This window comes from Mandrillus leucophaeus, unplaced genomic scaffold (assembly GCF_000951045.1).
Source record: "Mandrillus leucophaeus isolate KB7577 unplaced genomic scaffold, Mleu.le_1.0 Scaffold1176, whole genome shotgun sequence".
In the NCBI taxonomy this organism is placed as follows: Eukaryota; Metazoa; Chordata; class Mammalia; order Primates; family Cercopithecidae; genus Mandrillus; species Mandrillus leucophaeus.
Genome location: NW_012100054.1, coordinates 15,794 through 39,903, shown reverse-complemented (window position 1 = coordinate 39,903; position 24,110 = coordinate 15,794). Strand labels below are relative to the sequence as shown.

The following is a 24,110-nucleotide window of genomic DNA, read 5'->3' as shown; positions in this document are numbered from 1 at the left end:
AAAAATTCTTGGCAAAACAAACTAAGCCAAATAAATCATCATTCCAAATCTGAAAAATACTGAGATTAGCAACCCTAGGAGACAGAAGCGTAACAAAAATCAGTGTTCGATACCCTTCCCACACCTTCGTGCGGTTTTTATGCCAATTCCAAATCCACTTAGAAAGCATAGCTCTATCCTGGGGCATTTTCGCACCTACATGGAAGCACACGAGCAAACCTCCGCAGATCCCCCGACCGCCACTGATCAGTACCGTGGCCCCGGCTGCGCGAGGCCAGGCGGGCTAAGCCCCGCCCCTGGGACGGCCTCGGATCCTGCCGCTCTAGGCCCAGCGGGCGCTCTCTATGGTCGGCCGGGCGGTGTGTTGTCATCCGCGGAGCGACGGCCGGAGGCGGCGGCGGAGCCCCGGCGGGGCGTTTGGTTTCGGTTTGGCCCTGACTGGGATTAGTGTTGACGGTCGAAATGGGAGTCCCCAAGTTTTACCGATGGATCTCAGAGCGGTATCCCTGCCTCAGCGAAGTGGTGAAAGAGCATCAGGTGGGTGAGCGAGGGGCAACGGCTCAGAAGGCCGAGGACCCGGGGCTCAGCGGCCCTCTCCACCCTGGAGCTGCGGCTTTCGGGCCACCTCTTTCCCCTCGTCGTCTGGACGATAAGTGGCATAGGGAGGGGGACGGAAGGTTTGAGGACGCCCGGATGAGCCGAAAGGGGCCAAGGAGGCAGGTTGCCTGTGTGTGGACAGAGCCATTGGGTTCACGGCCGCTCTGACAGCTCCTGCTTCGGCTGGTCCTTCCGCGATTCCGAAATGAAGTCCTGGGAAAGAACGCTTTTACCGTTCTCCGGTTTCCTCTCGGGAACCTGCAAGTTGCCTTTTTCTTACAGAGGCTGCGAAGCTGGGGTGGGTGTCCTCGTAGGTTCCCCCATCCCACCCAGAGCGGCAGACCCACGTACAAACAATAACAGCCGCCTCCACACGCAGTCACCTTGTTTACTTTACCTGATGTAAAGCGCTGTCCACCCGCCCCCCGGCGCCTAGACTTTCCGACGTGGCTGACGGTTCATATTGATGATGCCTTTTGTTACTTTCTGTTATCTCAAAAGCACCACCAATCCTCCATTGCCAAAACAAAAACTCTTGGGCGGGCTGGGGAGTGAGGCGTAGGACCTTTTATTTGGAGGCCTCACTGTGTGACAGAGGGGGGTGGGAAACGAATTGATAGAACATTAATACTACTAATAATATTTGGCATGTACTGACCCCAGGGCAACGTTAGTGTTTAGATTCCAAAAACGTAGTTTATATATTGGAACTGTGGAAAGAGAGGAGAAAGCAGCCCTCTCTTAGGTAAACTAGACTTTGGGTAATACTTTGGTGTTTGTCACATTTAATGAATTTGATAGATCTCTTGTCTGATGTTTTACAGAAAAAAAAATAAGTTTGAAATTTGTGTAGCTGATTGAATCAGTCGTGATGGGTAGTGTTGTAAATAGCCTATTAAATTGTGGTTTAATCGGTATTTACGAACATGAAGGTAGTTTACTTCTGGAAAGGATTTTTTGTTGCTGGATTCCAATCAGATTTGGTAGATGAGAAATAGACTACAAAAACTTTCCAAGGTTAGTTTATCTTGAATTTATTTGAAACTTTGATTGAGTTAGATTTAGAGAGGTATTTTTTTTTTCCCCCGGGGAGGACTGAAAAGGAAACCAGTACATTGCAAAAATGGAGACAACCAACTTTGGCTTTTCTTGCATCCTTCAATGAGTACCTGTTACACATCAGTCACTTTATCTCTAAAGTGCAAAAATAATGCGATGGTTATTCGGGATGATTTAATACATAATTTATTCAGTAATATTTTTATTCTGTAGTCTGTGGCACAGAATTTGGTTTGGTGAAAATATCTTAGATTCTCTCCATACTGAGGAATTTTGTTACTGAAGAATGAAAATCTTTTTAATGCAGTTTTATGACATGGACACTAAAGATAGGTTTTGTGAAAGCTTTATATAGAAACTGGGAGGACAATTATTTTTAAATTTCACTGTAAACAAATTTTAAAATTTGGTTCATCGTTGTGATGCCTTTCAAAAATGTTTGATTAAAAAGAGACCAAAGGGTTACCAGCTTCTCTGTTAAGTAGAACTTAAAGATGGTAATGCCTAATAAGTCACAGACATTGAAAAGCTAGTCCTGAGGGGAAAGGATAGGGAGAAGAAGTGAGTTACGGGAAGTCAGTGGTGTGGCCTCAGTAGCATAGGTTTTCAGTTTCTTTGAATCATCTTGTAAAAACAGAAAGAGAAACTAGAAACCAAAGTTTAAAATCCATAAAACAATTACAACAAACCATGTGACTTGCTATCCCCGTGAAACCCAAAACATAACTAGGTGAGGCAAACTATCAATAGTCTCTAGACACAGTTGATATTGACATCTCTGCAAAAGCGAGAAGGCAACAATGGGACAACATCTGATGAACCTTAGAAAAGGAGAATTCCAGAATAGCCAACAGTATCGACTAAAAGACTATGCTGGCCAATTAGATAGCAGTAGCTCAGAGGTATTTTATTCTCTCCATTATTGATTGGGTGAAGGTCTACCATAAGAAAGATCAATTAGGCAGGAGTAGTTTACCTCCTGTGAACATTCAAAACTGACTTGCCAAGGTGCCATCCTAGACCAGACCCCTAAGGAAAAGGGAGTGGTATAAAATCTTATGAAAATTTTATGCTGGGAGTGGAATAAAATTTTATGAAAGGGACAAAATAGAGACAAGAAGAGGAGATAGTCCATATAAAAGTGAGGCAAAGTCATAGAATCAAGAAATCTTAGAAAACCACAGAGCAAACCCATGTATTTTTTAACACTGCCCACAAACAGCTTTGTGAACTTATATTCCCTGAACCTACTCATTCTAAAAGTTCAAGAAAATTAAATTCACATAAAAATGAGTTACAGAAACGTATTGAGATCAAATCACAAAGTTATTATACGAGAAAAAGGGACAGAATATCTCTCCAGACATAAAAACTTGCAGTGAAACAAATGCACACAAAATAGACCAAAATTATAACCACAACTGTTATTTATTTCACAATGAGTTCAAAGGCATTAAGAAAATGACATGAGACATGAAAGAACAACATATATCAATTATGAAGATGTGGGAATGAGATGACAGAGAAAATTAGAAGTAAATGAAAAAAAGAATTTCAGAGCTGAAGCCTCAAATAGAAACAAGACAAGAGCAAAAGATGCCATTTAAGAAAACAATCGGCGGTGGAAAGATGACATTTTAAAAAATAGAGTAGATTTAAAAGATTCAAGAAAAAGTAACAATAAGAAAGATGAGCAAAGAAGACAAATAATAGAGGCGCCTGAAAAAGAAAAAAAACAAAGCAGCATAACAGAATGAGTACTCAGTAAATATTTTTTGAGTGAGTTAATTTATTAGCTATAGCATATAGCATATAAAATGTATATAGAAATGCATATTAAAATAGACATGATAGTATGTTGTAAAACGGTATTTTTTTAAAAAATGAAATGAAGCCTGAGATTTTTTATTTTGTTTATTTTTTATTTTTGTGATACATGGTAAGTGTATGTATTTATGGGGTTCATGAGATGTTTTCATACAGGCAGGCAGTGTGTAATAATCACATCATGGAGAATGGAGAATCCATCCCCTCAAGTATTTATCCTTTGTGTTACAATCTAATTATACGCTTTTAGTTGTTTTTAAATTATTGGCTATAGTCACCCTGTTGCGCTATCACATAGTAGGTCTTATTCATTCTTTTTTTTTATTTTTTATTTTGGATACAAGGTCGTGCTCTGTCACCCCGGCTGGAGTACAGTGGTGCAATCTTGGCTCACTGCAACCCCTACCTCCCCAGTTCAAGCGATTCTTGTGCCTCAGTAGCATAGGTTTTCAGTTTCTTTGAATCATCTTGTAAAAACAGAAAGAGAAACTAGAAACCAAAGTTTTTGTATAGAAACTGGGAGGAGAATTAATTTTAAATTTCACTGTAAATAAATTTTGAAATTTGGTTCATCGTTGTGATGCCTTTCAAAAATATTTGATTAAAAAGAGACAAACGGCGTGTGCCACCACACCGAGCTAATTTTTGTGTTTTTGGTAGACATGGAGTTTCGCTGTGTTGGCCAGGTTCTTCTCCAACTCCTGGTGGCCTCAAGTGATCCGCCCACCTTAGCCTCCCAAAGTGTTTGGATTACAGGCATGAGCCACCGTGCCTGGCCTGTGTTTTTTTGTTTTGTTTGTTTGTTTGTTTTAATTTAAATCTTTTTAAAAATAGAGATGGGGTTTTGCCACGTTGCCCACGCTGGTCTTAAACTACTGGGCTCAAGTGATCTGCCCGCCTCGGCCTCCCAAAGTGCTGGGATTATAGGTGTGAGCCACCGCACCCAGCCGAGGTCTTATTCATTCTTTCAGTTTTTCTTTTATACCCATTAACCTTTCCCACCTCTCCCCTGACTCCCCCACTACCCTTCCCAGCCTCTAGGAACCATCTTTCTATTCTCTATGTCCATGAGTTCTACTGTTTTGATTTTTAGATCCCATTAATAAGTGAGAACATGCAATGTTTGTCTTTCTGTGCTGGACTTATTTTACTTGACATAATGATTGCCATTTCCACCCATGTGGTTGCAGATGACAGGCTCTCATTCCTTCTTATGGCTGAATAGTACTCCATTGTATATATGTACCACATTTTCTTTATCCGTTCATTTGTTGATGGACACTTAGGTTGCTTCCAAATCTTGGCTATTGTGAACAGTACAGCAGCAAACAAAAGAGTGCAGATATCTCTGCGATATACTGGTTTCCTCTCTTTGGGTTATATTAACACAGCAGTGGGATTGCTGGGATCATATGGTAGCTCTATTGTTTAGTTTTTTGAGGAACCTTCAAACTGTTCTTCATAGTGGTTGTACTAAATACATTCCTGCCAACAGTGTATGAGGGTCCCGTTTTCTCCACATCCTTGCTAGCATTTGTTGTTGCCTGTCTTTTGAATATAAGCCATTTTAACTGGGGTAAGATGATATCTCATTGTAGTTTTGATTTGCATTTCTCTGATAATCAGTGATGTTGATCACCTTGTCATGTGTCTGTCATTTGTATATCCTTTTTTGAGAAACGTCTGTTCAGATCTTTTGCCCATTTTTGATTGGATTATTAGATTTTGTCCTATAGAGTTATTGGAGCTCGTTCTATATTCTGATTATTAACCCCTTGTCAGGTGAGTAGTTTGCAAATACATTTCTCCCATTCCGTGGGTTGTCTCTTCACTTTGCTGATTGTTTTCTTTGCTGTACAGAAGCTTTTTAACTTAATGGGATCCGATTTCTCCATTTTTGCTTCAGTTTCCTACGCTTGTGGGATATTACTTGAGACATTTTTGCCCAGACCAATATCCTAGAGATTTTCTTCAATGTTTTCTTGTAGTAGCTTGTAAAGATACATAGAAAGAGGAAAGAATATACAGTCGGTGGGGAAAACAGTAGCCAAATCATGCAGGACCTTTTATGCTATTAAGGATTTGTAGTATCTTGTGGATTTAAGTGAGCAAGCAATGTGATCAGATTATGTTTTAGAAAAATAGCTAAACTGTGGTGAGAGAGGAAACTGGAAGCAAGCAGTTCTGTTGGGAAACTGAGGGTCATGGACCAGTGCAGGAGATCTGGGGATGGAGAACAGGATGAGATTACCTAAGACAGTGGAAGTGGATAAGATGGTAAGATTCTAGAAACATTTTAGATGTTAAATTAAAAAGAAAAATACCTCAGTGACTAATTAGATATGGGATTGGAGAAGGCAGAAAGTATAAAATAACTTTGAAATTTCTCACTTGCAAATGTAATTTCTCTGAGAAGAGAAACTACATTATCAGTAATCTCTTTGTATGGGAGCAAAATTCTACTATATGTTCTCACTTTATTCAACACATTGGCCAATGATTAATTATTCTTTGTCTTTTTTACTAATCTGAAACCTAAGAGAATTTTTCAAATATTTCTTTTCTAAAAGGAAAATTATAGTGGGGTATTTTTTAGATTATAAAGGTAATATATGCTCATTATTTTTTAAAAATCAGATAATGCAGAAAGATATAAAAACTATTACATAGTCTAGAGGAAAGTAAAAGCTTTCATCATCCATGGTTGACCACTAGTAACATCTTGTTTTTATATACTTCCTAACTTTTCTATGCAGATGTATATGTAAATAAATATTTCCTACAAATAGGATACTTTACCTGCTGTTTTATACCTTGCCTTTGTCACTTGATTATATATATTATGCACATTATTCCATGCCAAATATGAATCTGTTTCATAATTTGTAATTGCTGTGTTGAATTCCATTGTATGGATGTACCATTATCAGTTTTCTATTTCTATCTTTTCTGTACAATACTGCCATGAATATTTTATACTTATATCTTATCATATCTGATTATTTTTCAGAATAAATTTTCAGTAGTAGAAATCCTGGGTCAAAGATACACGTTTCAAATTTTAATTCATACTTTGTGGTTAGTTATGCCAATTTACATTCTAGTCCCATACTATTGGGTGTAAACCCCATTTCTGTTTTTCTAGCTCCATGACTTTTCTCCAAAATTAGAATGCTAAATATTTATCTTTTAAGGTTGTTATAATTAAGTCAGATAATGAATATACATATTTAGCCCAATGTTTAATATCTAATAATTGCATAATAAATGCCAGCCATTGCTTTTAATAACATATGAAATATGTGCTTCCCCAAAGCCTTGTTAATACTGGGTAACATCAGTCTCTTTAATGTTTACTAATGTGGGGAAAATTATGTGTCCTTTCAATTAGAAATTTTGGATGGTGAACATCTTTTCATGTGCTTATTAGACTTTTGTGTTTATTCTTTTCTGAATAGTTTTGCATTTTCTGTGATTACTTTAAAAATTTGCTCTTTTTTTTTTTTTTTTTTTTTTGAGACTGTCTCACTCTATTGCCAAGGCTGGAGTGCAGTGGCATGATCTCAGCTCACTGGAACCTCTGCCTCCCAGGTTCAAGCAATTCTCATGCCTCAGCCTTCTAAGTAGCTGGGATTCCAGGCACGCGCCACCACCCAGGCTAATTTTTGTATTTTTAGTAGAGACGGTTTCACTTTTTGGCCAGGCTGGACTTGAACTCCTGACCTCAAGTGACCTGTCTACCTTGGCCTCCCAAAGTGCTGGGATTACAGGTGTGAGCGACCGTGCCCAGCCAAAAATTTGCCCTTTTTCTTATATTTGAGAATTTTTTATGTGTTAGAGATGTTGACTTCTCATTTGCAAACATTTCCCTATGTTTTATCATTTTTAATTGAATTATATATGGCACTTTTTAACCCTATATATTTAAAACAATACATTTTTAGATAGCTAACTATACCATTTATTTGCTTTATGATTTCTGGCTTTTCCTACCCTAAGAGTTTCAAAATATTTGTATGTAATTTTTTTTGGTTACATTTCTCACAGTAAAATTTCTAATCCTTCTGGAATTTCTTTTGTTTTAGGGTAAGATGGAGTTTTATTTTTTATATACTGTATTTCCAATCAAACCATCTGTTTGATAATTTATCTAGGGCAAATTTCCTTTGATTCTTCTTTTTGTCTGTTTGTTTTATAGAGACAGGGTCTTACTCTGTCCCTCAGGCTGGAGTTTGGTGATGCAATCACCACTCACTGCAGCCTTGAACCTATGGGTTCAAAGATCCTCTCACCTCAGCCTCCCAAGTAGCTGGAACTACAGACACTTGCTGCCACACCCAGCTTACTCTTCTTTTTAATACTGTTCCTGGCCATTATTGCATATTTATTCTAGGAAAACTTTGGAATCGTTCTGTAAAATGTAAAACATTCTGTAAAATGTAAAATGTAAAAAAAAAATTTTTTTTTTTGATCAAGTCATTGGTGCTGAGGCCAGGCGCAGTGGCTCACACCTGTAGTAATCCCATCACTTTGGGAGGCCTGGGCAGGCAAATCGCTTGAGCTCAGGAATTCAAGACCAGCCTGGGCAACATCACTGGTATTTTTTCATACAAAATATATGAAAATTAATGTATGAAATTAGCATATGAAAAAGATATGAAATTAGTATGTGTGTTGGCATGTGTCAGTGGTCCCAGCTACACTGAAGCCTGAGGTGGGAGGATTGCTTGAGCTTGGGAGATGGAGGCTGCAGTGAGCCAAGATCACACCACTGCACTCCAGCAGTGGTGGGTGACAGATCGAGACCTTGTCTCAAAAAATAAAAATAAAAATACCCCTGATGAACAGTCACACTGAGATTTTGATTGAGGTTTTCAGATTTCTTGGAACAAATAGTTAATCTTGAGTGCACTTTAAAAATCTTATGGTTACAGCTGTCGTTTCAGTTGAGCATGTTACTCAGTAAGAACATTCCAGATGGTGTTCATTGGTTCAGAGACCAAAACTTTTTACTCCCAAAACTCAAAGGCATGCCATTTTCTCAATAGCAGGGAAATATATTATTACCTGTACATGTTGTAAAACTTGAATTACTGTTTCAGAAGTGATTCTATTATGTTTATACAAGGAGAGCTCCTTATGTTTTTATGTTTGAAAATTCAAAGTAATTTACTTTAATGAATGTGTAAGGCAGACTCTATTCTAAGATTCTTTCATTACACTACAAAATATAACTCCTTAGTTGCACCCATTTCAGTTCCATCTTAATGTATATTTGTTTCAGTAATGTTCCCCTTCCTCACACACATTTATTTTTTTCTTTCTAAAAAAATTTTTGTTCCTGATGGGACCAAGAGTTCCAACACAAACGTTTAAATAGAGGAAAAAGAAATGAGAGAGTCATTAAGATCTTATAAAAGCAGATGCTTGTTAGTCGGATTTTACAAACTATTAACCCACTTATTACAAACAAGAAATCTGTTTTTCAGGTTTCAGTTTCATAAATTTCTTGGCATAATCTAACATTGTAAAAATTAATATAACCAATCAGTGACTGTTTCAGTGAAACTAAGTATACAATTAGGCTTTACATCATATGTTAAACCTTTCGATAACCATGTAGAAACAGCCTTTTGATGTAAATGGGCTTTTTGTTACCCATTATAGAGGAAATTTAGGTCTTGAGGAGTTAATGTCAAATGGTAGGAAGGAACTAAACTAATATTTTGAGTACCAAATGAACCAAGCACTTTATTTGGTGTTTTCTTGGAGCATATTATTTTGAGTAAGTAAATTATTTCCTGACAGTAAATTTGATCAAGTCATTGGTGCATTGTATATAACCAAATTTGTCACCATATTACCAATTCTTTACTTTTTTTATTCATCTGTGATTGTTTGCTCGGTTTTTATATAGTAGAATACACAAATCCTGCTTTTTATAATTGAATAATCACTTTTCCCTGCTGCGTAAGTTATCTGTAGTTGATTAAAATGAATTATCTCAAGCATTTTTCTTTGTTTTTCAGATTCCTGAATTTGACAACTTGTACCTGGATATGAATGGAATTATACATCAGTGCTCCCATCCTAATGATGATGATGTTCACTTTAGAATTTCAGATGATAAAATCTTTACTGATATTTTTCACTACCTGGAGGTGTTGTTTCGCATTATTAAACCCAGGAAAGTGTTCTTTATGGCTGTTGATGGTGTGGCTCCTCGAGCAAAAATGAACCAGCAGCGTGGGAGGCGTTTTAGGTAAAACATTTATGTTTTATTTTGGAATATTATTTAGCTTAGTAAAAATACATTATTGTAAAGATAATTGATTTAACACAATCTTCTGTTCATGTTTATTTTCTGCGTAAACTCCCCCAGAAATGGAAATATCTCAGTTTCATATTTCACCAGTCAAGTAATGAGTTAGGAACGCAGTGAGATATCCTTTCTCAAAACATATGTTGGAGGTTCTTTTGTTTGTTTCTTTCTTTCTTTGTTGAAACAGAATCTCACTCTTATCACCCAGGCTGGAGTGCAGTGGTACAGTCTTAGCTCACTGTAACCTGTATCTCCCCAGTTCAAGTGATTATCGGTGCCTCAACTTCTAAGTAGCTGGGATTACAGGCAGGCACCACCAGACCCAGCTAATTTTTTTTCTTTTTTTTTTTTTAAGACGGAGTTTTGCTCTTGTCGCCCAGGCTGGAGTGCAATGGCACAATCTTGGCTCATTGCAACCTCCACCTCCCCGGCTCAAGTGATTCTCCTGCCTCAACCTCCTAAGTAGCTGTGATTACAGGCACCTGCCACCACTCCCAGCTGATTTTTGTACTTTTAGTAGAGGCAGAGTTTCACCACGTTGGCCAGGCTGGTCTCGAACTCCTCACCTCAGGTGATCCACCCGCCTCAGCCTCCCAAAGTGCTGGGATTACAGGTGTGAGCCACTGTTCCCAGCCAATTTTTTAATATTTTTAATAGATACAGGATTTCACTCTGTTGGCCAGGCTCATCTTGAACTCCTGACCCTTCAAGTGATCGGCCTACCTTGTCCTCCCTAAGTGCTGGGATTACAGGTGTGAGCCACCATGTCTGACCAGGTTTTGGTGTCACCTGGGGCTCTACGAATACATCACTGTAGTTACAATTCAGCAATTAGGAAGCTACTGCTGCATCTGTTAGTTCCAGAGCTACAGTGCACCTGCTAGATCTGTACTAAAAAAACTGATTCCCTGTTCCTTGCTTATCAGCACCTCCAAAGATACTGAATACTGGGATCTTCTTTACCATTGCTGAAATATACGCAGACACCAGAGCTCCAGTGCCTCAATTGTGATGCAGGCATCACCACACTTCCACCTTCCAAACCTTATATGAAGGCATCTAATTGGCAAAATCTGAGTCATATCAAGATACTTAGCTGCAGGGAAGCCTGAGAACTTTTTAACCTCCCTGGTATCAGAAGGTAAACTAGAAGGAGAATGGAATGGATGTTGAGGGCCAATGCATTATAACCACCACAAGCATTTATTAAATACTGTGCTGGTATTGAGCACTACATTTTTCCTAGAAATTCCCTAGTCAGTTTTCTGCCATTCTCTACAGTAATGACCTTCTCCATTCATAATTCCCTGTTTTACTTGTTTCTAAATCTGCCTTCTTTTATCCCCACGATGCCACTAAAATTTCCTGACAAGATTACAGCTAAATCCAGGCCAGGTGTAGTGGCTCACACCTGTAATCCCAGCACTTTGGGAGACTGAGGTGGGTGGATCACGAGGTCAGGAGTTCAAGATCAGCCTGGCCAAGGGGGTGAAACCCTGTCTCTACTAAAAATACAAAAACAATTAGCCAGGCGTGGTGGTGGGCGCCTGTAATCCCAGCTACTCAGGAGGCTGAGGCAGAGAATTGCTTAAACCCGGAAGGTGGAGGATGCAGTGAGCCGAGATCACACCACTGCACTCCAGCCTGGGCAACAGAGCAAAACTACGCCCAAAAAAAAAAAAAAAAAAAAAAAAAAAGATTATGGCTAAATCCAAAGAATAATTCTTTCTTCAACTTACTTCATTTATCCACAGCATTTAACAATGTTGACCTTTCTTTCTTGAACTTCTCCCTTTCTTTGACCATCATGTAACCACATTCTCTCTTTGTACTTTCTTAGTTTCCTTGTCTTCTTTTGTTTCTCTGCTTTTCTTAAATATTAATGTTTCTTAAGTTTCTGTCCTAGGCTCTGAGTGATTTCATACACTGGCTTTGATTACTGTATCTCTGCTGATGACTCCAAATTTATCTTTCTGGTGGATCGCTTTCTCCTGAGCTCCTATATATCCAAATGCCTACTGAATGTCTCCTTTTGGAAACCCCAGATATACTTCAGGGTTAACATATTTAGAACTGAACTCATCTTCCCCTTAGAACAGCCTGCCCTCTGTGTTTCCTATTTCAATGAATGGCAACACCTGCCACTAGCTACCTAATCCAAAAGTCCCAAGAGTTATTTGGACATCTCGCTTTTCTCATTCCTCACATCCAATCCTCTTTATCCAGTCTCAGATTTGTCACATCTATGTACTTTTCATCTTTAATGCTACGATCTCAGCCTAGACTACCATTATCTTAATCTAGATTACTTCAATAGTCTTACCTTATTCCTGTCCCGTTTTCTTTATTGCATCCAGATTAAACATTATGGCTGTTTAGTTTTCTGCCTCCCCACTAGAATGTAATCTCTGAGAACAGAAATAATTTTTTTTTTTTTTTTTTTTTTTTTTGAGAGTGTTTCTCTGTCTCTATCTCCTTCAGTTCTGCTCTGGTCTTAGTTATTTCTTGTCTTCTGCTGGCTGTTGCTCTGTCTTGCACAGGCTAGAGTGCAGAGGTACGATCTCAGCTCACTACGGCCTCTGCCTCCCAAGTTCAAGCGATTCTCCTGTCTCAGCCTCCCGAGTAGCTGGGACTACAGGCACACACCACCACACCGGGCTGATATTTTTTTGTATTTTTAATAGAGGCGGGGTTTTGCCATGTTGGCCAGGCTGGTCTCAAACTCCTGACCTTAGATGATCCACCTGCCTCGGCCTCCCAAAGTGCTGGGATTACAGGCGTGAGCCACCACACATGGCCAAGAATAATTTCTCTTTTGTTATATCCCAAGACCTTGTGACATAACAACATTGAATAATCGTTTGGTCAGCCAAAGAAGGAAGGGAAGAAAAGAGGAAAGAAGACATTGCAGATAATACAAATGAGTTGGTATCCTCAGAGTTTTTGTTATGTTAAAGAGGTTGGTAGAGAGAGGTTAAACATGAAGAAGAGTTTGTTCATCACAGAAATAGAATTCTGTGGGGCACAGTAGATGAAGCTGGTAGCAAAGCTGTAGAAACTACACTCAAAGTAGAGCTTCCTAACTTGTATGCCATGTGGCATGCTGGTATGCTGCAAAGGGGTTACAGTAGAAGTCAGACAGGTAGTAGGACACCCATATTCAAATACCAGGTTTGCCTGACTGTAAAACTCAGGTTCTTTCTAGGAAATTCTGTTGCCTCAAAAGTGTGATGATTTGGCAGTTGATTTCATTAATGTCATTAGGCTTTCATTTTAAATGTTTTTAGGAAACACAGAGATAGGTATTTCAGTTTTATAATTGTATTTTTATATAATCTTAGGGATAATTTTAATGATCTTAAAAGTATACATTAAATGATTAAGGTCATTAAATGTCATTATCATTAGATGTAGTATATATAAAATGAACATTTAAAGCTATATTTTGCTCTTATTTTTAGAATGAATTTGCTATATATTTGTGACAATAATTATGTTTTTAACATTCTGTTAAAATGTCCTACTTTTGTATTCCTAATCTGAAAAATTCAATTTTTTTTTTTTAAATGAGACAAGGACTCACTTTGTCACACAACCTGGAGTACAATGGGTACAATCATCACTCATTGCAATCTCGAGCTCCCGGGCTCATGGGGTCCTTTTGCCTCAGCCTCCCAATTAGCTGAGACTATAGGCACATGCCCCTGTACCTGACTAATTTTTTTTATTTTTGTAGAGATGGGATCATCCTTTGTTGCCCAAGCTGGTCTTGAGCTCCTGGACTCAATTATTCTTCCCACCTTGGCCTCCCAAAATATTGGGGTTATAGGCGTGAGCCACTGCGCCTGGCCTGAAAAATTCAATTCTTTAAATAAACAAAACAAGCCTGAGGCTCATTTTTATCAATCATAATCATTTCAAAACTTGGGCGTTTTGAACCTTAAAACTGATGAATTGCTATTTTAGTTATAAAGGCACCTACATAGCAGTTTATATAAAGATCTTCACTTTTTTCCGGAAAACTTAAGGTACTTTTTTCCTTTAACCTTTAAGGTCAGCAAAGGAGGCAGAAGACAAAATTAAAAAGGCAATAGAGAAGGGAGAAACTCTTCCTACAGAGGCCAGATTTGATTCCAACTGTATCACACCAGGTAAATTCGCTGGGAGAAAAATTGTGACAGAATTGAAATATAAATTGAAAACTTGGTTTTTAAATGAATTTTACTTTCTGTGCTCTATTTATTTTGGCCTTAGGGTGCCATTTACTGTATTCTCCCACTTACCTTTGCTCGTGAGATGGTTTGGTCACCTTGGTCATAAATACTCCTACAAAAACTGTAGAGATTTTCAAATGTAGATAAATTAGAGCACATATGGACAGGAATCTCCCAGGTGTACAGAATTGCAGACCTTGAAGAAACTTATGTTTGTATATCTTTCTGTCCTAATCCTGCCATTTATTTATGTTAAAACAGACTCAGTGAGGTTGTAGCTTATCAAGTTGATGTAGCTATATTATGGTAGTGAGAGTAAGGAACTGATTCTCCGAGTCCAGTGCACTTACTACTCTGCTTCTCAAAATTGATTAAGATTTTTATGACTTTAAGGAAAATGAATTTATCAGTATTATGTTTAATTTTGTATGCAGCAGCATACTCTATACTTCTACAACCTTTGTCTAACGTCATTATAATTCTTTACTTCGAATGAAAATCTTAAAATCTAACTTTCTTATTAGTTCTTTACTAACAGTGGTAATTTGCTCTTTCTTTAAGTGCATTGGTCACACATTGCTTAGTTTAACAATGGTTTTATGCTGATTGTGGTTTTAGACTGTATTGCTTTTGACTATTTGACTTTCCCAAAATGTAATCATTGTAGACTCCGGTTCCAAATTAGTAATAATTTTTCAGAGTAATAATTTCAGTAGTAATATTATTATTATTATTGACAATCTGATTTAAGCTGCAAGCCTTAAAAAAAAAAAAAAAAAAACTTCAGAATTCAGCAGAAGAAATAGAAGGTTGAGATTCATTAGAGAGTTCAAACTCAGCCCTTATATGAAAATTCCTGAAGCACAGTGCTGAGTCACTAGTAAAATTCCTTGACTTTCCCTATGTGACACTGATTTTATTTAGGGGGACTAGTGACATTAGAAACAGTTGTGATATTTGCAAGGAAAAGGTACATTACTTGTTTTTCAGGATAAGCAAGAGAGCTTTTGACCTTCTTTGGAGATCCTATACCTACCTAGCTATTCCCTGCATGCTCAGATTCAGTTATGTGTTGTCACTGAGAACTTAAATGTTTTTATGTCTTTCTTAGATTAACCTTTTTAAAACTTATTATTTTTAGGAACTGAATTTATGGCCAGGTTACATGAACATCTGAAGTATTTTGTAAATATGAAAATTTCCACAGACAAGTCATGGCAAGGAGTTACCATCTACTTCTCAGGCCATGAGGTTATTATCTTTTTATTTAAAGAGTTTTAAAAAATTATTTAATATTCTCAAGCATACCATATTACTGCATTTTTAAAAACATTTTATTTAGACTCCTGGAGAAGGAGAGCATAAAATCATGGAGTTTATCAGATCCGAGAAAGCAAAGCCAGATCATGATCCAAACACCAGACACTGTCTTTATGGTTTAGATGCTGACTTGGTAGGTATAATTTTTATTATTATAAACTTACGCATAGATAGTTAAATATCTAAGAGATTTCATTTTGTACAGGAAGCTTACTGGCTGTGGCAACAAATATTGGAGACATAATAGTGATTGCTACTTCTATCATTACCAAAGTTCTAAAAATCATTGGAAAATGAGCTTTTTAGCCATAGTTTATGACCAACAGGTCTCTATAATTAGTCTACAGATGTGACTAATCCTAGTGCTGTGAATATTTTGCCGTGAATACTTTGTCGAGGTCAGAGAAGTGGGGCTGCCTTTTTACCCTCAGGCTTAATACATGGTTTTTGATACCTCTTGATCTGAAAACTCCATGTTCCAAGTACCTTTACTAGACTTTTATTTATTATGGAAATTTTCAAGCATAAACAAAAATAGAAAAGGTAATGTAATGAACATCCTATGCCCTTCATCTGACTTAAATAATTTTAAATTTCTACCCCTAATCATCTATCTCTTCTCTCTCCTACCCGCTCCCCGCCCGATTATTAAAGCAAATCCTAAACATTTTATCATTTAATTTATATATGTTTCATAATGTTTCTTTAAAGGATTAGGGTTTTGTTTTTGTTTTTTTTTTAAGAAAAAAATACATAACCACAATGCCATCATCCCACGTAAAACAGAAATTAACAACCCGTTCTTTATATAGAAATAACCAGTTAGTATTATCATTTCCCTGATTGCCTCATAAATGTTTCATTTTGTTCTTGTTTGAATCACATGAAATAAACAGTATGCAAGTACATGGCATTTGATTGGTATGTCTCAACAGACTGTTGACTTACTTGGTAATAGAATACTGTGTGAGAGGCCGGGCATGGTGGCTCATGCCTGTAATCCCAGCTCTTTGGGAGGTCGAGGTGGCCAGATCATCTAAGGTCAGGAGTTCAAGACCAACCTGGCCAACATGGCTAAACCCCATCTCTACTAAAAAATACAAAAATTAGCCGGGCATAGTGGCAGGTACCTGTAATCCCAGCTACTCTGGAGGCTGAGCCAGGGAGAATTGCTTGAACCTGGGAGGTGGAGGTTACAGTGAGCCAAGATCGCGCCACTGCTCCAGCCTGGAGTCCGTGAAAAAAAAAAAAAAAAAAAAAAGAATACTATGTGAGAAAATTAACTGAAAGTGCCCTTTTCAATTTTTTTTTTTTTCCCCCTGACTTTTCATATACTGGGGCTATCCTGGTCTCCAAAAGAGTCCTGCATTCTTTGGTCATAGAAAAGCTGCTACCTCTAATTTCTAACCAGTTCCCCCACGGCAAGTAGAAATATGTGAAACCAAGAGGAGACTTTTGGGATTTGGAGGAATAGGAAGAGGAGAGGGGATAGGGGATAGGGTAATGGTTATGAAAAGCATGTGAGCTAAGGTGAACATATTTTTCTTAGAAAAGTACACTTTATCCCTAGATCATATTTTGTTATTTGTTTATTTAATGTGCTAATTGTTTCTTATTCTTCCTTGTGTAGAATTGTTTTTTAATTGCTTTTGTGAACCTAATATTATTAAAAATAGGAGAACAGAAACGTTTCTTAATCATTTTTCAACAGATTATGCTTGGATTAACAAGTCATGAGGCACATTTTTCTCTCTTAAGAGAAGAAGTTCGATTTGGTGGCAAGAAAACACAACGGTAAATGATATAGCATGTATGTTGGAAGAAAGAAATTATGCCTGGATAGTAATTCTTTAACAGATATATGATTTGTAAATACTTTCTCTCATTCTGTAGGTTGCCTTTTCACTATGTTGATAGTGTCCTTGATGCACAAAAGTTTTTAATTTTTGTTACAATCCAACTCATCTGTTTTTCTTTTTTTTAAGAGTTTTCAAGTTTTAACTTTTATGGTTAGATCTTTGATTCATTTTGAGTTAATTTTAGTGTGTGGTGTAAGGTAAGAGCCCAACTTCATTCTTTTGCATGTGGATATCCAATCTGCCTTGCGCCATTTGTTGAAAAGACCAACCTTAAATGGACTAGATCTCAGCGGTTTCTTATATCTACTGTATGTTATTTAGGACTTCTTAATTCTGAGAATCCTTCCACAGAATACATAATGTAAACCAATTGTTTTGAACTTTAACATGTGTTATCTATTATCATTGCAGTTGTATTTTTTGCTTTGTTACCCTTCATCTTTCATATAAATTGTATGCCTTAATTACAAGACCTATCTTCTGATGATAATTTTGATTTAAGCTTTGTTACGTTTTTAAGCTGGGACCTTAAAAATACAATTCACTATATCTTGATCATCTGACTAATTCCAGGGTATGTGCTCCAGAAGAAACTACATTTCACCTTCTACACTTGTCTTTAATGAGAGAGTATATTGATTATGAGTTTTCAGTATTAAAAGTAAGTATTAATAAAGCCATGGACCAAGGATTTCCGTTGCAGCAATTTTCATTGCATTTGACTTTGTTCTCCATTTTACTGTAGGAAAAGATCACATTTAAATATGATATTGAAAGGATAATAGATGATTGGATTTTGATGGGGTTTCTTGTTGGTAATGATTTTATCCCTCATCTACCTCATTTACATATTAATCATGATGCACTGCCTCTTCTTTATGGAACGTATATTACCATCCTGCCAGAACTTGGGGGTAAGAAGAATTTAATGATCTCTCGAGGATACTTTAATTTAGTACCATCTCTCCCTAAAAATGTGACTTAATTTAGTAGATTATTGCATGCACAGCTAAAATAGAAAAACATTGGGAAATTATTTTGGTCTAAGGTGCTAACCTCTGAGGTTGTCATTTTCAGTGATTCACGGGGAAAGAAAGTGAACAGAGTTAATGAACCTCACTTACTGATAGCTAACTGATCTTTGTCTTTATTTTTTATTATTTATTTATTTTTGGGACGAGGTCTTGCTCTATTGCCCAGGCTAGAGTGCAGTCTCTGCCTTGTGGGTTCAAGCTATGCCTGTGCCTCAGTCTCCTGAGTAGCTGGGATTACAGGCGTGTGTCACCACGCCCGGCTAAGTTCTGTATTTTTAGTGGAGATGGGGTTTTACCATATTGACCAGGCTGGTCTCAAACTTCTGGCCTCAAGTGATCACCTGCCCTGGCTTCCCGAAGTGGTGGGATTACAGGCATGAGCCACCACACCCGGCCTAGTCTTTGCCTTTAATTTCTTAAGAAAGCCAGCGTAATTTATTGGTTTTACCTTTTTCATATTTAAGCATAGAAATTCAATTTTTTTGAATAGATATGCATCTGAGTGTTTAATATGAAGCAGTGATTTTTCAGTGAAAACAGAAAATTGACAAGCATAGTGATACTGAATAAAACAGACCACAGGGTAGCAGGACATCAGTCCTTAAGTTAACATATCAAATTGAATGATCTAGATATATTATAGAACATATTTAATTAATTGTTACCAAATGTTGGATGATTATTCTGTGGAACCTGGAATTTCTTATATTTGGCTTCAATACTTACATGTTGCATATTATAGTAGCATAAAATTCATAGAAACTAGGGCCAGTTTGTATATAGTCCAACACTGTTTTTTCTTGATTAGTACTGTAGAACGTGAACATTCAACATTTTGTAGAAAGAATTTTGTGGAATTGTTTAGAAAAAATGTCAACTTTCAGTACAGATTTAAATTTTTGTTTCTTTTAGGTTATATAAATGAAAGTGGGCATCTCAACTTACCTCGATTTGAGAAATACCTTGTGAAACTATCAGATGTAAGTAACTAGAAATTTTTGTTTTCCTTTCGCAGAGTAGCTATCAGTGGTCAGTCACCAATTACGTAATACCATAAGAAAGGGTTTTATAATTCTATTCCAGTTGCTCATTCAGTATAGACACTTTTACCTAAATTAATTTTATTTTTATTTGCTTTCTATTTGTATTTTTAGAGTCACACATGAGGTTTCCCATATTTACAAAAGAGTAACATTCTCCAATTTCCTATACCCCAGTAGTAGTCACTGTTATAAGTTTGATTTGTATTTTTCTAGATATACTTAAATTATTTTAAAATAAATTTACATATTTTTGTACAGTTTGATCGGGAGCACTTCAGTGAAGTTTTTGTGGACCTAAAATGGTTTGAAAGCAAAGTTGGTAACAAGTACCTCAATGAAGCAGCAGGTGTAGCAGCAGAAGAAGCCAGGAACTACAAGGAAAAGAAAAAATTAAAGGTGTCTATTTTTTTAGGTGTCCTTTCATTATTTTAACTGTAACGGCAAAAATTATATTCTTTGTTTCTCATTTTTCTTCTTATGATTTGGGATTGCCTCGTTTTATTTCTGTTTCTTCCTCTCTATAGGCATTTCAGAAATTGGTTTCTTTTTTTCTATTAGCTTCTATCACTTAACCAGGTCTTCAATAATCAGTTTCTTATTTTTACTGTTGAAGAGGTACATTGTGTTTTATGTTAATAAATGTGGAAAACATTTCTAAACATGAAAGCCCAGAAAATTATTTATCTTTTTTAAAAAATGATTTAAAACATGTTATTAAAAATAGTTATTTAAGGCCAGGTACAGTGGCTCACACCTGTAATCCCAGCGCTTCGGGAGGCAGAGGTGGGTGAATTACCTGAAGTCAGGAGTTTGAGACCAGCCTGACCAACATGGCGAAACCCCATCTCTACTAAAAAAACAAAAATTAGCTGGGTGTGGTGGCGGGCACCTGTAGTCCCAGCTACTTGGGAGGCTGAGGCACAAGAATCGCTTGCACCTGGGAGACAGAGGTTGCAGTGAGCCAAGATCAGGCCACTGCACTCCAGCCTGGCTGATAGAGTGAGACTCTGTCTCAAAAAAAAGGAAAAACAATTATTTAAAACCTGACAGGGAGGATACCATGATCATGAGGGTGGTTTTCCCAGGGCGAGATTTATCCATTGCACTCTGGATGTGCTGATGCCCTGCGATTTCGCCAAATGTGGGAAACTCAACTGCATGACTTATGGTAGTGGAGGACTGCATTCATGCTTTCCCCTGGCAATTTTTTTTTAATTAAAAAAAAAATTGTTATTTTAAAACAATGGACTAGTTTTTAAAATGTGGATATTTATAGCATTTAATGATATGAGATATTAACTAGATCAGTGATTTTTCTCTAGAAAAGATTTACATATAAAATACAATAGTCTAACAGTAATGGCAAAAACCACAATTACTTTTGTGCAAACTTAATAGCACAATATCTAGTAAATGTTATGTGCTTAATAAATGAATAATAGAATCAATTAGAATATGATAGTGCGCTGCAGAACATCTCTGGTAATCTCCAAAGAGTGTCTTGTGTTAACTTGAAAAGTAAACCTCTTGTGAAAATTCCACAGCCTCTCCATAATTATTGGAATCTGTTGTTGTTTTTTTTTTTTTTTTTTTGGAGATAGTGTGTCGCTCTGTCACCCAGGCTGGTGTGCAATGGCACAATCTTGGCTCACTGCAACCTCCACCTCCTGGGTTCAAGCGATTCTCCTGCCTCAGCCTCCTGAGTAGTTGGGATTAGAGGTGTGCACCACCGCCCAGCTAATTTTTGTATTTTTTTTAGTAGAAACGGGTTTTCACTATGTTAGTAATGCTGGTCTCGAACTCCTGACCTTGTGGTCCGCCCACCTCGGCCTCTCTTAAGTGCTGGGATTACAGGTGTGAGCCACCGCGCCCGGCCACGGTTCTGTTGAGTTTCTTACTGTCCTCGCTGTACTGGTTCTATTTAGGTTCAAACCTAATGACTCTTGCTCCAGGAGGGGCAACTGACCTTGTTTTCTGTAGTGTAGTCCTTCTCCCTACTTAGCTCCTCCTCACTGAAACTTGGCAGCAGTCAGTCTGCATTCCACTGGTTTTTGTGTGTGGTGTTTTTTTTTTTTTTTTCTTTCTCCCCAAGAAAACACGTTCTGCAACTTTTTGGGAACCTGTACACACAAAACTTACCTGTCAGTAATCCCTGGTTTCCCCACCACAATTTGGTCCTTAAACTTCACCAGTCTTCCAGCCATATGCAGCTAACTTTAGAGACGCTGTACAGGAATAGCCCAGACACAGGAAGTTTGTAGAGGCCATAAGTTGGATGAAAGAAAGGAAATGGGGATAAGGGAGTAGGAAGAACTAAAGAGAGTCATTGGCAGTAGATAGGAAATCAGAGAATAGAGGAGAGAAAGGATTGAGATCACAAGGGAGGAAAAACAGGTGGGCAGGATATGAAGGATGTTATAACATGGAAGAACTATAGAAAAGCAAATGGGTGCATGAAAGAGAAATAACATCTTACTTTGAAATGTATCTTACCATTCATTTTATGTTGATTTACTATTTATAGGGCCAGGAAAATTCTCTGTGTTGGGCTGCTTTAGACAAAAATGAAGGCGAAATGGTAACTTCTAAGGGTAAGTACGAAGTATGTGTTTTGATATGTTACTACTTTGACAGGATAGTTGTACCTTTTCTTTATTATTACAAATTTTGGGTGGAACGGATTTCTGTGATAGCTTATAAGCATCAACTTGGATATACATTTATCAAATCATTAGGTGGAAAAACAGGCTATTGATAATTGTCAGTCACTATCTTTCTTTTTTCCCAGATAATTTAGAAGATGAGACTGAAGATGATGACCTATTTGAAACTGAGTTTAGACAATATAAAAGAACATATTACATGACGAAGATGGGGGTTGACATAGTATCTGAGTACGTTTTTGCCAATGCTTTTATTTTAAAATAGAAAAAATCAGATTTTACAGTTATTCAGAAAACAACGTAATTTTGATAAAGTAGTAGGAGAAAAAGGATTTTTTGGTTTCATTAATTATTGTGTATGTTTCAACTAATCTGGTTTTGAAGAAGATGGTATTAATTCTGACTTGTATTATATTACTGTGATAAAAATTGCTGAAGAGAAAATGATCCTTATATATAAGGATTTTTGTTACAAAGTTGTTTATAATAGTAAAAAATTAGAAATAATCTAAATGTCCAGTAAGAAGGTTCATCATAATTAGCCACTGCTTCTTCATTACAGTCACCAACTCTGTCACCTCTTCCATCTCCAGAATCTGCAGAACTGCTAAACTGGTACTTGCAGAAAGTTCATAACAATTTGGAAGGATGCTTATAGTACATTATTAAGTACAAATTGTAAAGGAAAGACATGAAATCGTACATACAGTATGCTCTCATTAACACTTTAAAAAACCTAGATACAGAAAAAAGACCGAAACACTACAAAATGTAAAAGTGATGGTTATAAGATGATAAAAATGCTGTTCTTCATTATCCAGATTTTCACTCATGAGGAAATAGTTCTTTTATAATAAAAAAGCAATTATTTTTCATGATAAAAAACATACCTCCCAGAAATACGTAGTTATGGAATTTTTAAGTGAATCCTTTTGCCTTTAGCCCAGGGCTCTGTTTTGTTTTGTTTTGATGATTTGAAGACTTATTTTACCCAAACTTAGAAGATGGCATTTGGTTTTTGACAAAGAAAGGATTAGAGGGAATATTGTTTACATACAGCACTTCTGAATGTGTTCTAGCTTCTGTAACCAAATTTTAAGATCTTCCTGATTTGCTCCTTTGCTTCTCTGAGACATCATCCCATATAAAGAAGATTCCCATCCCTTTCTCCCGTCTCACCCCCACTATTTAAGAGAGTAGTAGTGTCACTATGGAAAGCTTCATTGGGTAAATCTTCAAACCAAAGTTGTGGTACATTCAAAGCTTCATTGGGTAAATCTTCAGACCAAAGGAGTGGTACATTAACTGCGTAAATATGAATAACAGGTTTATCTATTTTGATAGTTGGTTTAGGAAAACTATAATGTAACAAGATGGAATTTTAAAAAATATTTTGGAGTTTTTAGGATTATAATTTTTAGCTATAAATAGCTAATTCATTGATTACATAAATCATCTGAGGTAAAATGTTGTATCAGCAGATATCATGCTCTAAAGACACTGGCATATCTTCAAAAAATATGTTATAATGAAAATATTCTATTTTCAGTGACTTTCTGGCTGATCAAGCTGCATGTTATGTTCAGGCAATACAGTGGATTTTGCACTATTACTATCATGGAGTTCAGTCCTGGAGCTGGTGAGAGAATAAAAACAAAAATAAAGTTTCGTCTTTTTATAATGATTCATTCTACTAGAGTCTTATTTAGGGAGCACTTCCTTTTATTTCTACTTATGGTAATTTTTTTTTTATTTTTTTGAGACAGAATCTCACTCTGTTGCCCAGGCTGGAATGCAGTGGCATGATCTTAGCTCATTGCAGTCTCCGCCTCCTGAGTTCAAGCGATTCTTCTGCCTCAGCCCCCTGAGTAGCTTGGATTACAGGCATGCGCCACCACGACTGGCTAATTTTTATATTTTTATTAGAGATGGTGTTTCTCCTTGTTGGGCAGGCTAGTCTTGAACTCCTGACCTCAGGTGATCCACCCACCTCGGCCTCCCAAAGTGCTAGGATTACAGGCCTGAGTTACTGTGCCTGGCCTCTACTTATGGTAATTTTTTAAAAGTGCCATACAACCAGGTTTAAGTGAAATATAGGTAATGTCTTCTCCAGCCCTAGCAGAAGGCTCATAATAAGAGGTCTTGGTTAATGTAAAGATTTAATGTTCTCTA

At 37.1% G+C, this 24,110-nt stretch overlaps 1 protein-coding gene across 1 annotated transcript; it reads left to right on the top strand.

Moving 5' to 3' along the window:
• The first annotated feature begins 344 nt into the window (after nt 1-344).
• On the top strand, nt 345-22,838 carry LOC105554670 (5'-3' exoribonuclease 1-like). The gene is made up of 12 exons (XM_012001225.1): nt 345-537; nt 9,513-9,745; nt 13,859-13,956; nt 15,161-15,270; nt 15,362-15,472; nt 17,051-17,133; nt 17,772-17,859; nt 17,944-18,112; nt 19,145-19,212; nt 19,534-19,671; nt 21,800-21,866; nt 22,064-22,838. Exons 1-12 carry the CDS (start codon nt 463-465, stop codon nt 22,201-22,203), a joined length of 1,380 nt encoding a protein of 459 aa, XP_011856615.1. The 5' UTR covers nt 345-462; the 3' UTR covers nt 22,204-22,838.
• Nucleotides 22,839-24,110: the final 1,272 nt, after the last annotated feature.